The following is an 18,863-nucleotide window of genomic DNA, read 5'->3' as shown; positions in this document are numbered from 1 at the left end:
GTGTTCTTTATTCATGTGTAATTTATTTGTGAGAAAAAAATAGAAATAACTAATTTACAATAAAAACATTATCAAAAACAATCAGAACATTTATATATATATGATTTTATATATATAAAATATATATATAATTTATATTTATATATACATTTATATATATAATTATGCAGGTTCTTTATTCATGTGTAATTTATTTGTGAGAAAAAAATAGAAATAACTAATTTACAATAAAAACATTATCAAAAACAATCAGAACATATCTGTCTTTCAATCTACACTCTCAGAAATAAAGGTACATGAGCTGTCAGTGGGGTGGTATATTTTCAAAAAGTATACATTTGTACTTAAAGGGTCCATATTGGTACCTCAGAAGTGTCAGTACCTAAAAGAATTACCACTTTTTTACTTTTAAGAGACTAATATGTACCCTTAAGTTATTAATATAAACTCTTCATGTAGATACTCTTTATGTGTACCTTTTGTAAAGGTACCACCCCAGTGACAGCTTGTGTACCTTTATTTCTGACAGTGTAACATCATATTTTAATGAAATCTTGTCAGATATATTTAGTTATAAAAAATAAATAAATAAATAAATTAGTTATAAAATAAATAAATTGTAATTTTACGTCTTTAGATCAATTTTATTCCAATGACATGGTTTTGTCTGTTTCATTTTTGACAACCTATATTCTATATTTAAGTCATTTAAAGTAAAGGTCAGAATAACTATACACAAAAATGTTTAAAAAAAAAAAAGAAAGTAAAACAATTGTGAAAAACTGGCAGCAGGGCTTCCAGAGATATTTCATTAAATTTTAAATATATGTGGATGTTTCCCAGAGATGAGTTGCGGCTGGAAGGGCATCCGCTGCGTAAAAACTTGCTGGATAAGTTAGCGGTTCATTCCGCTGTGGCGAACCCGGATTAATAAAGGGACTAAGCCGACAAGAATTTGAATGAATGAATACTTTAGCCTTTACTACAGTAAATACTTATTTATATATATATATATATATATATATATATATATATATATATATATATATATATATATATATATATATATGTTGGAACTAAACCCTATAGTGGCTCCCATAGTGGCTCTACACCCTTTTTTTTTTACATGCAATCTAGTTTACTTTAATCTCAAATTAAACAGGGTGTCTATTCTCAAACTATGTGTAACACTTCACAGTATGATGTCCATAATCCCAGTTGGTAGCCAGGGATGTCCTCTTATCCCAAGAACCTTGTTGTAACATGGTATGCTTTCTGGAGCGGTCTTGCAGACACATCAGACTGTGTAAGATATTGACAGCATTGCGGTCTACATTAAGTTCATACATTGAATGCACATTTGTGTTTAGGGAGGGGGCTATTTAGGAGGAAGATCAATAGAAGGTTAAATGACCAGCCCCTCTTTTGGCACTATAGGCCCAGAGAGAGCAAGACAGAGTCGCCCATCCGATCTCTACCCCTCCTTCTCTGCTTCTGCAGCCATCACACATACTCTGCTTAGTTAGCCTGGGAAAAAAAGAGCCCCAAACCCCGATCAATAACTTTGGTCCTGTCTGCCTAATTGCTCATTGGTTGACATTGGCACCCGGCTTTATGTAAGTGCATTTTCCTGGAGTGATTCACTCTTCTCTTCACTCTCTCTCTCTCTCCACCTCCCTCTCTTTACTCTCAAAAACACCTCACGCCCTCCGTTCCTTCCTTGCCGCCACGTTTGGGATGGGAAACCCGAACCGCAGTTGTCACGTCGGGACGCGAGCATCCAAAAGCTCCAGCAAGACCTGCTCCTTTCTCATCAGGCCCAGGAGCGTTCAGGTAAATAAGCTCCGCTAATGACCATTAGGCAGATAAGACTCGCTCTTGCTCTCTCGCGCGCGTTATGCAGATCCGCGACAGGAAATTACCTTTTTTTTTCCCCTTCGTCTTTCTCCTCCCACACCCCCACCCGCGTCGATGATTACCGTCCCTTCAAGTCTTAAGTGTGGAGTGTTTGCATAGCGCCCAAATTATTCTCATGGCATCCTGCATGAATAAACAAATGCATGAGGGCGCATCCGTCAATGCGTTCGGCTACACATTATTTGTATATGGAAATTTAATTTAGGTTCGTTTCAGTGAGACGATAATGTCTGAAATACGCGTTGATTACAGAAGCGCTATTTGCATTTCATTTAACACTGAGAGCTAAAGCTACCCTGCCCTTCTCTCTGGATTCAAATGCGATATTGATCAGCTAGTCTAGGGAGCTCCGATCAAAACAATGATGTCGGTCCTGAGAGTCACATGCATTTTAACCGTTGTTTTTACATATAAACAAACAATTATGGTCACTAATCGAAGGTGTGATGCAATTCCAATCCTCCATTTGCCACAAGAAGCGTTTTGCTAGTCCTTACAGCTTTTTTTTTTCAGTTGTAGTGTGCTAATGTCATGATTTAAATGAAGTATTGATCAGTTTAGGAGGGGAGAATGGAGAGAGAGCGCAATTGTAAGGCAAAGAAAGAGCAGGGTTATCGGCTTGCATCACACACCGAAAAGCAGAGCATAAGGATGAGCTGGGTTTTTAGGATTAAAGGGAAACGATTCTCATTCTTCCCTCATCGTTTTAGTCCACAATCGGTGGTCGGAATTTGACTGTTCGCTGTTGCACAGATGGATGGAAACGCAAGGCATGGTTTGAAATGCTTGTCACCAGACCGCAATCAATGGGTAAAGCAAGATCCGACTGTTTGATTTAGGTGACTTAGGCGAATTTGTGGATTACCCTCGGGCCTCTAATGAGTGCGGCTCATTAATTGATCGTCAGCGGGGAGTCTCCGGGCCTCCATTTTGGATATGAGGATGTCATCTCGCTGTGATTTGAAATGCAGGGATGCCTAATGATGTCGGACTGGACCGGAACCAGAGGTTAGCCAAACCTCCTCCTCCTCCTCCTCTCTCTTTCCGACTCCATCATTCCCACCTCTCCGTTCATCCCAGGTGACTGTTATTGAGTGATTATTTATTTTGATGTGACATGATGGGCCTTGCTTTAATGATTTGGGAAGTAACATACTTGGAAAAAGGCTTGTCATGGTGCAATAGTATACATCTTATATATGTCACCAAAAACCGTAAAGATCTGCCTGCAGAAGAATGGCTTGTTCTCTTCCTGACGAACAATGAGCTGCGATTTCGCATTTGGTTAAGAAGCATTGATTTTTGTTTCTGCATTCAGTGCAGTGCTGCCCTAGCCTGTCTAGAGTGTCCGCGTGTATGTGAAGGGTCCCGCATCCGCTCACAGGAGATGTTTGGGCAGCGATGAGGGCCAGATTTCACATTGCCGGAACTCTAGTCATGGCGGGTTCTGCTAAGCAAGCAGGCGAGCGGAGAAAGAGTCTCTTTGTAGTGGATTGATTTTCTCTTCCTCTGCGCCCTGCCCTCTATTGTGGTTGGATAGCTGGATGTCCAAGAGCAGAGGCTGTGGGATCTGCAGAGAGAGCTGCTAGAAAACCAGCAGGTGCTCCAGAACCGACACGACTGCAACAAGGAAGCAAGATCAGGAGCTACAGGCTCAGGTAAAAGCTCGACGGCCAGGCCCAGGCTACTCTGGCCCTCTCTCTCTTATCTCTAATGCTTTTGTTCAGGGCTCTTCTTTGTGACATGCTTTGATCTCGGACCACTCCATTTGCCGTAATTTATGTATTTTTCTGTTCTTCCAAGAAGGATCATTTCACATAAGAAGAATAATGGGTGTAATTACAAAGAACAGGCTTGTGATGTTGCACACAGTGTTTACCAAGAAGAAATGTTCACTCGGGGATGAATTTGAAAAGCCTTTGAAAATATATATATTTAAATGATCCCATTTCAAGCTACCCTGTTTAGCTTGAAGCTTCAGTTGTTTTTCTGCCTTACAATGTGGTGCTTGCGGGAATGACAATGGTTTGTGAGCTATAGATGGACAGATTTTTTAGCTTCCAAAGGATGGTGACACATTTAATATACAGCGTTTGGTGGGCTAAAATCTTTATGTGCTATATAAGCTATATAAGCTTTTAGACAGTGAGGTACATGACGTGTTGAGCAGCTGCCTTGTCTGAACTCTCACAGCTCGACTGAAGTGAGAGTTTACTTTGAGACAGGTGTTTCCTCTCCCCTGTAGAGATGAGTAGAATCCCAGACTTTTTTCCAGGAAACATGAATCCAGAAAAAAGGAGGGAAAGTGCAGATGTATACCCTTTCTTAAACCCTTAGGAGTCTTAATAGAGGTCTAAGTTATGCCCATTTATGAATCTGGTTTGTTTACGGTGTTTATTTTATTTTATTTCTCACAAATCCCTCAGGAGAAATTAAAAAGTGTTGTAGCGTGTGCGTGTTTGTGTACTTATTTGACCTTGTGAGAATTTGAGCTCACCAGTGGAGTCAGATTTTGCAGAGTTTATCCTTGCAAATCAGAGCTCTGAGGCATTTTGGAAATACAGTAAGGCATAGAAGGTCTGTATGTATTTACATTTGGATATGTGTGATTTTCCATCTGTTTTTTAGGCTTTAAAGTGTGACAAATAATTGAAATGCATAATATTAAGCAAGTAGTTTGTTGTATTAGGCACATAGCTGTAAGCTAATCTATCCTTGTAAATCAGAACTCGGAGGCATTTCGGAAATACAGTAAGATGAAGAAGGTCTAGATGTACTCATTTGAATATGTGAGATTTTCCATCTGTTTTTGTAGGCTTTAAAGTGTACCATATATGTAATTAAAATGCATCAAATTAAGAAAGAATTTTGTTTTATTACATAGCTGTTAGCTATCATTGTAAATCAGAACGCTGATGCTGTGTTCACACCAAGCGTGGCTAAATCACAATATTCGCGCAAAAATAGAATATTTAGAGTTTACTCGCTTCATTCGTGCATCAAATCCGCTTCATTTGCTGTCAAATTCACTTCACAACATACGCCGATTGGTGAGATGGGCAGGGCTTCTCTGTGCCCGGTTACTTTAGCTTCGTTGCTAAATGGCTAACATGAATTTCATTGAGAAAATAGCTGTGTTTATGTGCTTTATGAAGGCTGAAAAACAGCTTTGTTTCGTTTGGAGCCGTGTCTGAGTCCACTAGATCCTTTCCGAGGTGCACCCAGCTCTATGAGTTCATAAACTCCTTTAGAAACTGTACCTGGATGATGGAAGCATTCAGCGGTGCTTCTGACTGAGCCAAGCCCAGTTTAATGAACTGTTGTCCGGTGTCGGCAGGAGTAGGCGATATGTCATAATCACGCCCCCACAAGAGCAAGCTCCTGATTGGTTAAGGCGGCACAAATGTCTGTTGTAGTTCAGATTTTCGAACTCAAGCAATTTATGCAAAACATGCAATAAGTGCGTTAAGCACATCAATCACACAAAATGCATAACTCGTGCCGCTTCATTCTATGGTGATTTGCGCGTATCGCGCCACATGATGTTTATTCACATCTTTGCATTGACTTAAGATGTAAATCACTTGCACTTCATGCTTCTTCCGTGCCTGGTGTGAATGCAGCATGAGGTATTTTGGAATGAGAACAGAACGAATGGGAAGATCTGTGTGTACTCACATTTGGATTTGAGGGATTTTCCTTCTGTTTTAGGCTTTAAAGTGTAACATGCATATTAAAATGCACCAAATTAAGAAAATAGTTTGTTTTATTAGGCACATAAGCTAATTTATCCTTGCAAATCAGAGCTCTGAGGCATTTTGGAAATACAGTAAGACAGAGCAGGTCTGTATTTATTGACAATTGAATATTAGTAATTTCCAATCTGTTTTTAAGGCTTTAAAGTGTAACGTACATAATTGAATTGTATTACATTAAGCAAACTATTTGTTTTATTTGGCACATAAGCTAATTTATCCTGGAAATACAGTAACATGGAGAAGATCTGTGTGGACTCTCATTTGGATATGAGGGATTTTCCTCCTCTTCTTTAGCTTTAAAGTGCAACATATATAATCAAACTGCATCATATTAAGCAAGCAGTTTGTTAGTGACATAGCTGTAAGCTAATTTATCCTTGTAAATCAGAGCTCTGAGGCATTTTGGACATATAATAAGACGGAGAAGGTCTGTGTTTGCTCCCATTTTGGATAGGAGTGATTTTTTATCTGTTTATTGGGGCTTTTAAGTGTAACACAATATTGAAATGCACCAAATTAAGCAAGCAGTTTGTTGTATCACATAGCTGTAAGCTAATCTATCCTTGTAAATCAGAACTCTGAGGCATTTTGATAATACAGTAAGACGAAAGAGGTCTTTATGTACTCACATTTAGATAAAAGGGATTTTTCTTCTGTTTTTTAGGTTTTAAAGTGTAAAATACATAATTGAAATATCTCAAATTAAGCAAGCAGTTTAGCAGTGTATTAGACACATAGCTGTAAGCTCATGTTTGCTGCAGTGAGACTCAGAGCCCTCCCCTCCAGCATGGCACTGTTGACCAATCAGAGCTCAGGCCAGTGCTGTCCGTCACCAGTGGCTGTGTCACCTGTCGCTAGGCGTCATGGCAGACTTGTTGGGGGAGCTTTATGCTGATTGCTGAGAGAACAATCTCGCAGTGCCATTGTTTACCAACAGTCTCACAGTGAAGTTCATGACCTTTTTACTCTCTGGCTGTGGTTTGTTTTTTATCAAGTTGGCCATCATCACTGCTTTGTGCTCTCTGTCTGAAGTTTCTGTGCAAGTTATCAGTTCCAAAGGCTTGAGAATGTTTTTTAAACAGATGTAATAAGGTATATGCAGAAGGACTTTTAATATTGCAGTAACCTGGGTCAAGCGCTTCCGGTGAGCTGTATGCAGTTACAAAATCATTACATTTAGGGTCTTCTTTCTTTCAAAATAAACAATCTTCACTGCCTGATTGATATACGATATAAAGTGGGTCTCAGATTTTGCAAGAAGCACTGCATTAAATTACGTTTACCCACTCCATGTCTTTAAAAATTTTTACTCAAGTATTTTCAATGGTGTTTCTGCACATGCCTGCTGATCCTGGCAACTAAATGAATGCTGAAGTCTATTTAACTGATTGTATTTTAATTAAATTACCACATCAATGCTGTAAAAGGAACCGTATAACATTGAAAAAGTCACATTGTCCCTTCACCGGAAGTTTATCGGTATGGGAAGAAACATTATGGCTGCGATCAAAACCGCATACTTCCATACTATACAGTATGTTTAAATCCGTATGCGAGCCGAGTAGTATGTCCGAATTCATATAGTTCGAAAAACAGTATGCGAGAAGTACCCGGATGACTTACTACTTCCGGTGAGATTCTGGAGTGTGCATCCCATGCACGCTGCGCTATCCCATGATGCCCTGCGAAAGAATTCATAAATGGGAGTTAAGCGACGCAAATGACGCAGGTACGTCACATGACTATGTCAAAATGGCGGATGTAGTACATCCGAATTCCATTCATACTTTTCACATTCATACTGTATAGAACGTACTTTTCTAACGGCCGAGTAGTACGTTTAAATGCTGTACCTACTGAGTAGTAGGTGGTTTCGGACGCAGCCTAGCTGTGCATATACCCTATTATTTAAGGTGCTGTTAGTATTTTTTTCCTCTTCATGATTTGCTGATAAATACAATAGTCACATATTGTGCTGGCACCTGGTGGTGTGGATCCAGTGTCATCATTGTGGAAGCATTATTTATATGATATTTGTATAATGATTACACAATTTGGGCAGTAGCGTCGCTACTAGTAGAGACGCTACTAGCTTAACTACGATTCTCAGTAGTGTAACTACTTTCTGAATCAAGTAGCTTTTCAGTAGCGAAGCTATTATATTAGTGAAGTAGCGCAGTAGCGTCTACACAAGCTACATTTACCGATCACGGATCAAATAGTGACGGCAACAACATTCACAGAGCTGTGAGGCCGGTGTCAAGCCAATGAAAGTAAATCCATATGATGGCGAGAATGGCAATTTCTTCTTCCTGTTTTACGGTGTTCGACAACAAAGTATTTGGTGCGTTACTGCCACCTCTGGTGAAACTTGCTTGATGGAAAGATGACTGAGGGAGAGGAGGTATTTCTGAAGCAGGATTCCTCGTGACCATACCTCGAAAAGTACATGTTCTGATGCAATAACTTAATTTCTGATGCTGCACACAAAAAATAAAAATACTTTAGTTTTTTTCTATATATATATATATATATATATATATATATATATATATATATATATATATATATATATATATATATATATATATATATATATATATATATATATATATATATATATATATATATACAGGGCTTAACATTAACTTTTTTGACCACCAGCCAATGTGGCTAGTAGTTTTCCAACATTACTAGCCACTCACCATTTTCACTAGCCACATTTTTATTGTTGGGAAAATAAGTGTGAAAACATGCAAAATATAGCAGAATACTATCCTTTTTATTTAACATAACATATGCGCAGTCATATGTCGTGGCTAAAGGTCCCAGATCACCAGTTAACTACACATAAATGGGGAGTTATTCTCCCATTAAAGCAATGTTATTGTATAAAAAAAAAGATAATTAAACCATATTAATGCAAAAGAAAGCAGGTAAAAAACATAACTGTGTGATAATGAAAGGATGATCACACACGCATGGTTAATGATAGACCCATAAATTATCTTTTCAAAGAATGGTTAAACCGAAAGCAACTGGCGCTGCTTACAATAAGTCAACTCTGGAACTCTGGAAAGCAGCAAGACTGTAGCCTGTAGGTGCATGCTCCTCCCTTTTTGTTCAGTCTATTTGAAAGAGAATCGATCGCATCAGTTGTGTTTCTAGACACAGTTGCTTCACAAAAGGAAACGGGAACGTGCACGCGTTATAAACAGTCGCGCGTATCACCTCAGCTGTTAGCGCGAGTGATTATCCTCTCATCCGTTATTCACCTGCTTTGCTCGCGCGAAGTTGCGAACGCAATTATTTTTGTCAGTCGTGTTGCTTCTCGATCGCCTGTGCATGCATATTGGACCATCCATATTGTCGAACCCTGCTTTTAAGAATTATCTGGGAAAATTATTTCCCACCAGCCAAAGTGGCTAGTGGGGAGTGTCTGTCTTACCCGCCACCGCCGAAATCTACCCGCATGTGGCGGGTTAGCGGGTGTTAATGTAAAGCCCTGTATATATATATATATATATATATATATATATATATGTATATATATATATATATATATATATATATATATATATATATATATATATATATATATATATATATATATATATGCGCAATATCACACTCGTAGCAGTGGTGGGAGGCATGCACTGGTGCACAAGGCTGCAGGTTAATAAAAGAATAACAGTAAAAATAGCAAATTCACTTAAGACATTTTAGATAGTATTCTATTAACAATAGAAACAGTTGCTTCCAGTCCTCAGCCCTCAGTTCCACTCAAGGTCTCAGTGACCTCTGACTTAGTTAAAGTGATAGGCAAATGCGCTGAACATTCTTATATTAAGCAATTTGTGTTAAGTTATTCATTAGTTAAAATCAATTCAAAGTTAAATACTCATTCAAATAATCATATTTAATAAAAATACTGAGAAACATGATGATGAGGAAAGGATAAACGTTGATTCATGCTGAGATGGATTAAAAGGTATAAATCCGAAACCTTCATTACGGTCTTTGAATGAACTCTCCAGCTGTTCATGCATGACTACCAAATAACTTAGGACCAAGATTCTAGTGAACTTCTTCGATCATTTTAACTTAATCGTAACTTAAAATTAGAAGTGTAACCCTTTTGCCACTAGAAATTGGGTGCAACTTACATATCTTGTACCTTTCATATGATCTTAAATCTTTCTAGCTTATTTGTGCGGTGCTGTTGTGTATGTGCTTGCGGTCTCTCTCCCTCATTAACCTGTATGGCCGTGGATCTGAGCTCTAGCAGATGTCTCTCTCTAGGGGTCTGGATTTTATATTGGAGTTATACATAGCCATGGCTGAGGGGCTGCTGAGAAAAGGTCAGGCCTTAGTGAGCGAGTCTGATTATAGCTGGGAAATAAGTGCTCCACAGGGCTGATTGCAAGAAGGTCACCTCCACCAAGGGTCAGACTGAATGAGTTTGTCTGTGCGCGCGCCCTCAGAAAGAAGCTTCTATTGCATTATGTTTCTCAAGCCTGGTGCCGCCCTGTAGGTGGACAGAGTCACTGCAGAGCTCATTTCAGCCACAAAAAAAGTGAAGAAAAGCTGGAGAAGCTAGGGAAGAAATGCTAGGAGAATGGGCTGTCTTATGCTTGAGACGATGCCAAGAGAAGACATGCAATTCCAAAATCAGGGTGAGATTACATGTTGAAGTATAGCAAGGTTTTGTGTTGGGACCGGGGCGACATAGTGGCGCAGTGAGTAGCATGATCGCCTCACAACAAGAAGGTTGCTAGGTCCAGCCCCAGCTGGGTCAGTTGGCATCTCTGTGTGGAGTTTGCATGTTCTCCCCGTGTTGGCATAGGCTTCATCCGGGTGCCCTGGTTTCCCCCACAGTCCAAAGACATGCGCAAGCCAAAAATCAGGGTGACCAAAATCAGGGTGAGATTGCATATGCTGTGTAAAACATATGCTAGATAAGTTGGCGGTTCATTCCGCTGTGGAAAATGAATAAATGAAAGTCTTCACACCTTCAACTTTTTTCCATAAAACAAATGAATTTCTTTCTTTCTTCTGCTTACCAGGGGTGCTTTTACAAAAACCATCGTTAGCTAACCAAGGTCGCAAGTTGCGTCGTTACAAAACTAGTTTGTTTACTTGGTGTTTCCCACATCCATCATTCCAACGAACATTCGCAAACTGGTACGCGTACAACTACATCTATAGAGCTGTAGTTAGGTGCACAATTTCTAATTTGTGTTCTATTCTTATCCCCCCTATGCCCTATTCATTTAGAACATTCCAACATTAAAAGTGCATTAAATGATAAAAAAAAAAACATTAAAGTTATCGCTCTTAGGTGTAATTTGTTTTTTAAAGTATTTTTACAGTTCAGTTTTGCGCTCCCTTTGTAGTGCAATTTGAAAACATTTGTGCCATCTGGAACACAGCCCTAACTCATGTCGAAAACTATAGGTGACCTATTATTTGAAAGTGGAATTTACGTTACGTCTTGCTTGTGAAAATATTTAGCATACGTTAATAATTCTATTTTATAGCAGGCCTAGATTATTTATTAAGAAATGTATCTCTACAATATATGATATGAGCCTGTTGGTTATAACATTTCTGCAGTGGTTTATATATGTCAAATTGTAAACGTAGACTTTTCAAAAAAATAAAAATAAATAAATAAGCAATATCCTACCTAAAAATAATAATAATAATAATAATAATAATAATAATTTCTTCATTTTATAATAAATAGCCTACTGTAAATTATGTCTACAACCATAAGCAATTTATATGATTTATTTTAGCTTAGAGAATATTCCCAATAATATTTGTAAAGCAAACATATATATGTCTTAAATGTATCGTTTACCCATATTTTAATTAATATGGAAAACGTGTGCATGTTTTTAACAAAACTAATATTGGATTTGCGTGTTGGTGTAAAACAATCAGTGGCGGATTTAGGCATGAGCAATATGGGCGATCGCCCAGGGCGGCATCTTGCTGGGGGTGGCACAGGGAGAAGGTGCAAAAATAAAAGCGTCCCCTTGTAAACGCATTGAGATACGATTTAATTTTTGCAAGTCTATTAATTTAGAGTGGCAATCCCAGAATAAAGACTTTAGGGTACGTTCACATTTGGCATCTTTTACACACATCTGTTATTCTATGTGCAAGCGAAACAACACTGGTTAGAGCACAGTGACGCATGCTCACAGAAAACCTTTTACGCCTCACACGCTCCTGTGTAAATCCTGGTTCTTTGCATGTACACCGATAAAATACAAGCTGCCCATGCATGATGAAATCAGAGTAAAAGCCTTTTATGTAGAGGTGTTGGCACATAGTGAGTTTTGCAAGCCGACAAAAGAAAAGTTTATGTAATATAATGTTGATGATACTTTCACTAAGTATGGCTATAAAGCAGAAAGTAAGGATGAAGAGTCAGGGAGGTAGGACTTCATAACTAATTCTCAGGCATGAGTCGGGTCTAAGACAACAGATAATTCTATATATATATGTATTCTATAGAACTGTCATAATTAATATACATGAAAAAGATTTCTTAAGTCAGTGCTGCTCAACCCTGTTACTGGAGATCGACCTTCCTGCAAAGTTCAGCTCCAACCCTGATCAAACACACCTGAACCAATTAATTAGGACCTGAACAGCACTTGATAATTACAGGCATATGGGTTGCAAATCGGCAGGAAGGTTGATCGCCAGGAACAGGGTTGGTCACGCCTGTCTTAAGTGAAATTAGCATATCACTCCAGTTGTTTTCCATTGTTTTATTTATTTTGAATAATAATTGTTTATAATATAAATAAATATTAATCAATTGTTATATTTATTGAAAAAATAAATTTAACAATAGAGGCGGCGTGGGTGTATGGGGTGGTTCGGCCAGGGTGCCATTTAAGCTAGAACCGCCACTGAAAACAAAATCATTCGCACAACAAATTGTGCTTTTTTTTTCTCTAAAGAAGTTGTCACTACACCCCGTTCAGAACGTCTTCATAGATTATAACTAGCGCTGTCAAAGTTAGTGCGTTAACGCATGCGATTAATTTTAAGTGAAGTTTATTTATAAACAAATTTCGAGAGGATCACGTGCTTATGATTGTTCACAGCTGTTTCAACTTTAGCTGATGACTGATTATCCTATCAGACGATTCTTAACTCACTATAAATAGCCAGACTTTTCTCATCTCAATATCTTCGTCTTGAAGAAACCCCCCACCCAACCCTACTTTCCCTCCTTTCAAACGGGCGTCACGGTGGCCAGCGATTAGCGCTGTTGCCTCACAGCAAGAATGCCCCTGGTTTAATTCCTTTCCAAACCAGACGGCATTTCTGTGCGGAGTTTGCTCATTTTCCCCGTGGTCGCGTGGGTTTTCCCAGGGTCTTCAGGTTTCCTCCCACAGTTCAAAAACAAGCACTCTAAACAATTAATTCAAATACTTTAGCTAAACTCTGAGTACACCTTTCAGCATCCATATCTGACACTTAGCTACAACAAGCAAGAGAGGGAGTCATCGAGATCTACCTGAGCTCAAACTCCCCTCTCGCTTTGCAACGGGAGGGAGCCCAGGGCTCGAGGATCTTATAAGCTCAGGGCTCTCTCCCGTGACAGCACGCCAAACTAGCTTTATTATCAATCATCAGCTAAGTGTGAACTCTTGAAATAATTAACGCGTAAAAAAAAAATTATGCAATTAACGCAGTTGCAGGTTTTTTTTACTTCCTGTTGTGGTGGACGTGTGTTTAACATGCAAGAATATGGATAAGACCAAGGAAGCACTTTTTGAAGGCAAGTTTCAGTATAAACAATTAGTCGCATCACCAGGCTCTCCAAAGTTTCATGCAATTTCGGGTGTTTCATTTTTAACTTTCGACTTCTGTTGTAAGTTGATACCGCATGGCGAACAGAAAGAAAATCTTCCGCATTTCATGACTCTGTGTTCCTTTAAGGTAATAAAATCACTGCTTAGGCTACACGGTAGAATTTTAATAAGAGTATAATCTTAATCATATTAAAATCAGAGTATTGGTGTCTTATGTGAATGTACTCAGAAAGTCTCTGGTGAAGTCGCGAGCTGTCAAAGACAGGGCATAACCAATCCCTAAAATAACTAATTAACTAATAATAGCTAATTAACATTAACTAATGACTAATTATTAATAAGCAGCTAAAAAGGAGGTTATTGATGCAAAAGTCATAGTGAATGGTTTATGTCAGAATTAGTATATCAGTTCAATTATGTATGACGTAACGTGTCATTGTTAAAATATGAAACATGAAAAAAAAAAGAGTATACATATTAATTTGTTCTATACTATATGAGCGCTGGTTAATCGTTGCTTTCGAAAACACTATAGGGTATATGCCGAGCTAGTGCTGTTCCCATGCTGATACATCTCCGGTGATCTGTTATTGTGAACTTTTTTCCATTTTATACGGTTCCTTATACAGCATCGATGTTGTAATGTCATTAAAATACATTCAGGTAAATAAACTTTAGCATTTATTTGGTTGCTCAAGCGTAAAACGAGACAAAAAGCTGTTTACTCGCACGCGCCCGTCAGAATCGGCAGGCTAGTGCAGAAGCTCCATTGAATATACTGGGGTAAAATAAATGGTCATATTATAAAGATATGGCAGGGGAAATGTAATTTAATGCAGTGCTTCTTGTACAATCTGAGACCCACTTTAAATCGGATATCACTCAGCCAGTGGAGATCGCTGATTTTTAAAGAAAACAGACCTTAAACGCACCGGATTTTGCATTGGCATTCAATTCGCTGGAAGCGCTTAACCCAGTTTACTGTCAAATTAAAAGTCCTATTAGCATGCTTCGGCATATACCCCATTGGTTGGGTTTAGGGAAGAAGGAGGGTGGGTTAGTCTGTCAGTCAGTCAATCAGTCAGTCAGTCAACAGCGGCCTCTGGTGGATTTACACAAGAACAGCAGGAGTGAATGGCACACGAGAGAGAAATTTGAGATCTGAAAAAGTGTACACAGCGGATTTGCGAAAACAAAAACTGCAAAAAACATTCACCATGTATGTTAAGGATCTGGAACTACATTACAGCCACATAATAACATTTTAATTTCTCTCTTTTAAAAATCATTCATTCTTGAGTGCACATCTGGACGCTATAGCTTTTTGAAGGATCTTCACCCATGAGGTTAAAACAAGCTCCTCTGTCCACAGATCATACTTCACCACACTCTGAACGGTCACAGTTTTCACCTAGAAATGAATCTGCTTTGGTGATTGAAACTGTGGCTGCATTATTACTCACCGGTGGCTCTGTGAGTGTGTGTACGTGTCTGTCTTGTGTGTTTTAATGACGCATACATCCTTTATCTGCAGTCTGCACTTAATCCCAGCACTGCTGGCTCAGGAACAGATTACTGACAGCAGATGTGATGAGAGCAGAGCAGGGGAACCCGACACACACACACACACACGCACACACCTCCGCTTCTCATTATGACAGAACAGTGCAGCCATTTTCTCACTGCTCTGTTTGTTCTGAGCTTCCATCTTTGCTCTGGTTATTGTCTCCTTCTCAAAACACGTCTGCGTTTGACAGTAAACATTTGTGATGTGAATTTCATGATCTCTGCTCATGTGTGCGCATGTGTGTGTGTGTGTGTGTGTGTTCACAGGATGAGCAGATACAGCGGCTGGAAGAGGAAGTGTCCAGGCTGAAATCATGTCAGCAAAGTTCAGTCAATCCGCAGGTACTTGTCTTTACTATCGTGCACTCTTGGTTTGACTTTTCAGTCTGTCCCACAACTCCCAGTATCCATTCATTCATTCATTCATTTTCCTTTGGCTTGGGGCCCTATCATACACCCATTGAATGTGGCGCAAGGCGCGGCGCAATAGTCTTTTGCTACTTTTAGCTCGGCGCAAGGATCATTTTGAGGTGTTGCGCCACACTGTTTAAATAGCAAATGCATTTGTGCTCAAATGTGCGCCCATGTGTGTTCTGGTCTAAAAAAGCAGGTGTGTTTTGGCGCGTTGCTATTTTGAGAAACTGTAAATAGTCTGATCTTTAGACCAGAACAAAGTCGGTCTATTGTCTGGCGCAAAGTGCGCCTGGCTTACACACTACAAACAAGATGCAGAGCAATACGCAAATATCTTTACACGTGAGAAAAATATAATATCTTAAGGATATATATATATATATATATATATATATATATATATATATATATATATATATATATATATATATATATATATATATATATATATAATGATATATACAGGATATAAATATAAATGATTAAAATATTACAAAACATATTCATTTCTAGCCTGCATGAAGATTTAAAAACCACTGCCTTACTTTCTTCATCTCGGGAGGCTTTTTCAGTTCATTCAATTTGCTTTTGTATAATGTTATTATTATTAGCAGTATTATTTATTATATCCATATTTATATTTGTTTTATTAAAAACAAGCTTAGATTTGTCCACCTGTCAAATTTTAGACCATATGGGGCATGGCAGGTGTATTTGGAAATAACTCAGTATTTTAACCACACTTGGTTATTATTGTTCATTTATTCGTTTGCTGGAAATTAGAACTGAATTTAGAAATAGTTTTGAAACAAATCTTTGCGCTTAACAAATGAAATTAATTATTTATAGGCTAATTGATGTCTGTGCGTAAAGGTTTCCCTATCCACGAGAGCAAAAGTGAAAGTGAACTTACTTTACGTCAAAATGCGCTTATGGCGCGTCGCAGCTGGCTCTTAAAGGGAATGGGAGATGAGGCTCTAATTGGTTTATTCTCAAAACACACCTATAACTCATTAAGAAAATAAACTCAACCCTTTTAGACCATGCGCCATGGCGCAAATCGGATTTTCCCGTCCTTAAATTAGCAAAAATGCATTCGGACACTTCCTGAAAGCGTTTGCGCCCTGCGTTTTGCGCTCTGCGCATGGACCGTCAAAATAGAGCCCTTAGTCTCTATTTCAGGATCGCCACTGCGGAATGAACCGCCAGCTCCCAGTGTTAACCTGCTAAAATAAACATTGCTAGTTTAATATTTAAAGTTTTAAAAGTGCTTTGAAGTGTGCCTTTTTGTTTGATCTGTGAGGTCATTTCTACTAAAAAATGAAGACAGGGTGGGGTATATTGTAGCTCCTCCCCTTTAAAAAATACCCAAGATTTTACTTGAAGTATATCAGAGCCATTCAAATCATTATTAGCAAAGTCATGATATCCATGCAGGACTTAATACCATATCTATTCATGCTGCATCCCAATTCACAGCCCATCAGTTCGAAGTATTCAAAATGACTTGGAAGGAACTTTTGTTTTATAACCCACATGTTGAAAAGACTATCTTAAGAGTGCTCAGAGCCTATGTCGATTGTTTGTGTGGAAACCCAAAGTGCTGGTCCATGCAAACTGTAATGGCTATTATTCAACACACTGTGCTTTTATGGTGCATTCAGTTCACAAGTCCAAAAAAAAAACATGCTTAAAAAAGTGCAAGAGCATAAAGTAGAGTGATTTAGATCAAATGATTACAATAATTCATAATCGATACTTATATAACCTGCAACAGTGTTCGCACTTATGAAAAACATGTCTTTAACCATTAACTTTTAAAAAGCTCTTTATGCAAATGCTTGAGATTCTTTGCATGAAAGACTCGAGTAGCACATCAACCTGACAGTTTTCCCTCCGCTAGGAATGATTATTGCTTAAATGAACTGAAATGTGTGAATGCGAGGATGTTTAATGTGATAATGATTGGCAGTCTACTTTATAATGACAGAACGAATATAGTTATGGTCTGGTAAAGATGCAATTATGACTAAGATGTAGTATGTCCCAAAACTTGCCAACAATTACAATAGTGTCTACTTTTTATTTAAAAAAAAAGAGCTCATATTTTTAGAGCAATATAAGTAGGCAAAATGAGACATAATCTGAATCATCGCAAACACATTCATGCTCAGGTGACACTTTGCTGTACTTGAAGGGCTGTTCATAAGTCTGTCATGACATATATCATATCATGGGATTTTATGTATTCTTATGACAAATGTCATTAAGTGTCATTCACTCAGTTATGCTATTTTAAATGCTAAGGTGACATTGTTTAAGATTACTTAACGTAAACAAACAGATCACAACCTCTCTTTGTATTTGTCGTGGCAACTTGACATTATCAAAACAACATAACTTGTCATAAATCTGTCATAAACATGATTGTCATGAGACCATTATTATAATTATTGTGTCATTAATTTTATAACAGCATCATAAATGCTTTTTATTGACCGCAACTACAGTGGTACAAGTTGAAATTGTCTTTAAAATGTAATCATGAGTCATTAAATATTAATGATGCCATTGCTTATTATTTAAAGGAGGTATTGACATTTTTACTGAGAAATGACATGACAGTTCCATTAACAAAAAAGCGATCAGAAATATTCGTGGCACAATTATATTGGCCTCATGGCAACAGTCATGTTTATGACACATAATGTTGTCTTGGTCATATCAAGTTGTCATCACAAAGACAGGTTGTAATATATTTGGTTGTTAAAGTTAATTGTTTCTTCAATGCACAGTGATGTAGATGGGTCAGTTCTGTATAAATTGAGTAATAGATCATAACCGGTTATTACATACTGACATCATTTATCTCATATGCGCTATGTCGCAGTAGCATACTATGGCAATAGACTGATTTCATGCGGCTGCCATTTTAAAATCAAAATCAAGGCTGCTGTGGGAGGAAACCCGGAGGTATTGACTATTACAAGTATTGAAGTATTGACGCTGTGTACCTGGCTGTATATCCAGCCTGATCTCACGAGAAAACGTAAGTATTTTACGTTTTGCCAGTTTAGTGGCTAATTCGTACGAATTAGTTCAGTTGTACGAAATGGTAAGATTTTAAAAAGGAAGCGTGGCACCTAACCCCACCCCTAACCCCAACCGTCAGTGGGGGATGAGCAAATCGTACTAAATTGTACGAATTAGATCGTACGAATTCATACGAATTAGCCACAAAATGAAAAAGTTACGAATTGCTGTGAGATTGTGTTGGTATATCCTATCAGCGAAGAGAAAGTGACACAAATTTCTAATTTTATCGCCGTTCTAGTCCGTTCTGAATGGATAGTGAAAGTTAAAA

At 38.2% G+C, this 18,863-nt stretch overlaps 1 protein-coding gene across 29 annotated transcripts in view; it reads left to right on the top strand.

Moving 5' to 3' along the window:
* Positions 1-18,863, top strand: part of pmfbp1 (polyamine modulated factor 1 binding protein 1) — a 327,880-nt gene that overhangs the window by 161,827 nt on the left and 147,190 nt on the right. For 18 of the 29 annotated variants that reach the window (XR_012382835.1, XR_012382833.1, XR_012382832.1 and 15 more), the window contains one exon: positions 15,353-15,427. Coding sequence is in view for 15 of the 29 variants with exons in the window: in XM_073907540.1 (XP_073763641.1) it covers positions 15,353-15,427 (75 nt within the window). In the remaining 14 variants the exon portion in view is untranslated. Of the gene's footprint in view, positions 1-1,647; positions 1,834-2,533; positions 3,576-15,352; positions 15,428-18,863 lie in introns of those variants that run through there. The other 11 variants (XM_073907552.1, XM_073907550.1, XM_073907543.1 and 8 more) reach the window with 7 other exon arrangements.

This window comes from Danio rerio, chromosome 7, assembly GCF_049306965.1.
Source record: "Danio rerio strain Tuebingen ecotype United States chromosome 7, GRCz12tu, whole genome shotgun sequence".
NCBI classification, from domain to species: Eukaryota; Metazoa; Chordata; class Actinopteri; order Cypriniformes; family Danionidae; genus Danio; species Danio rerio.
This window is presented reverse-complemented; position numbering and strand designations above follow the sequence as displayed.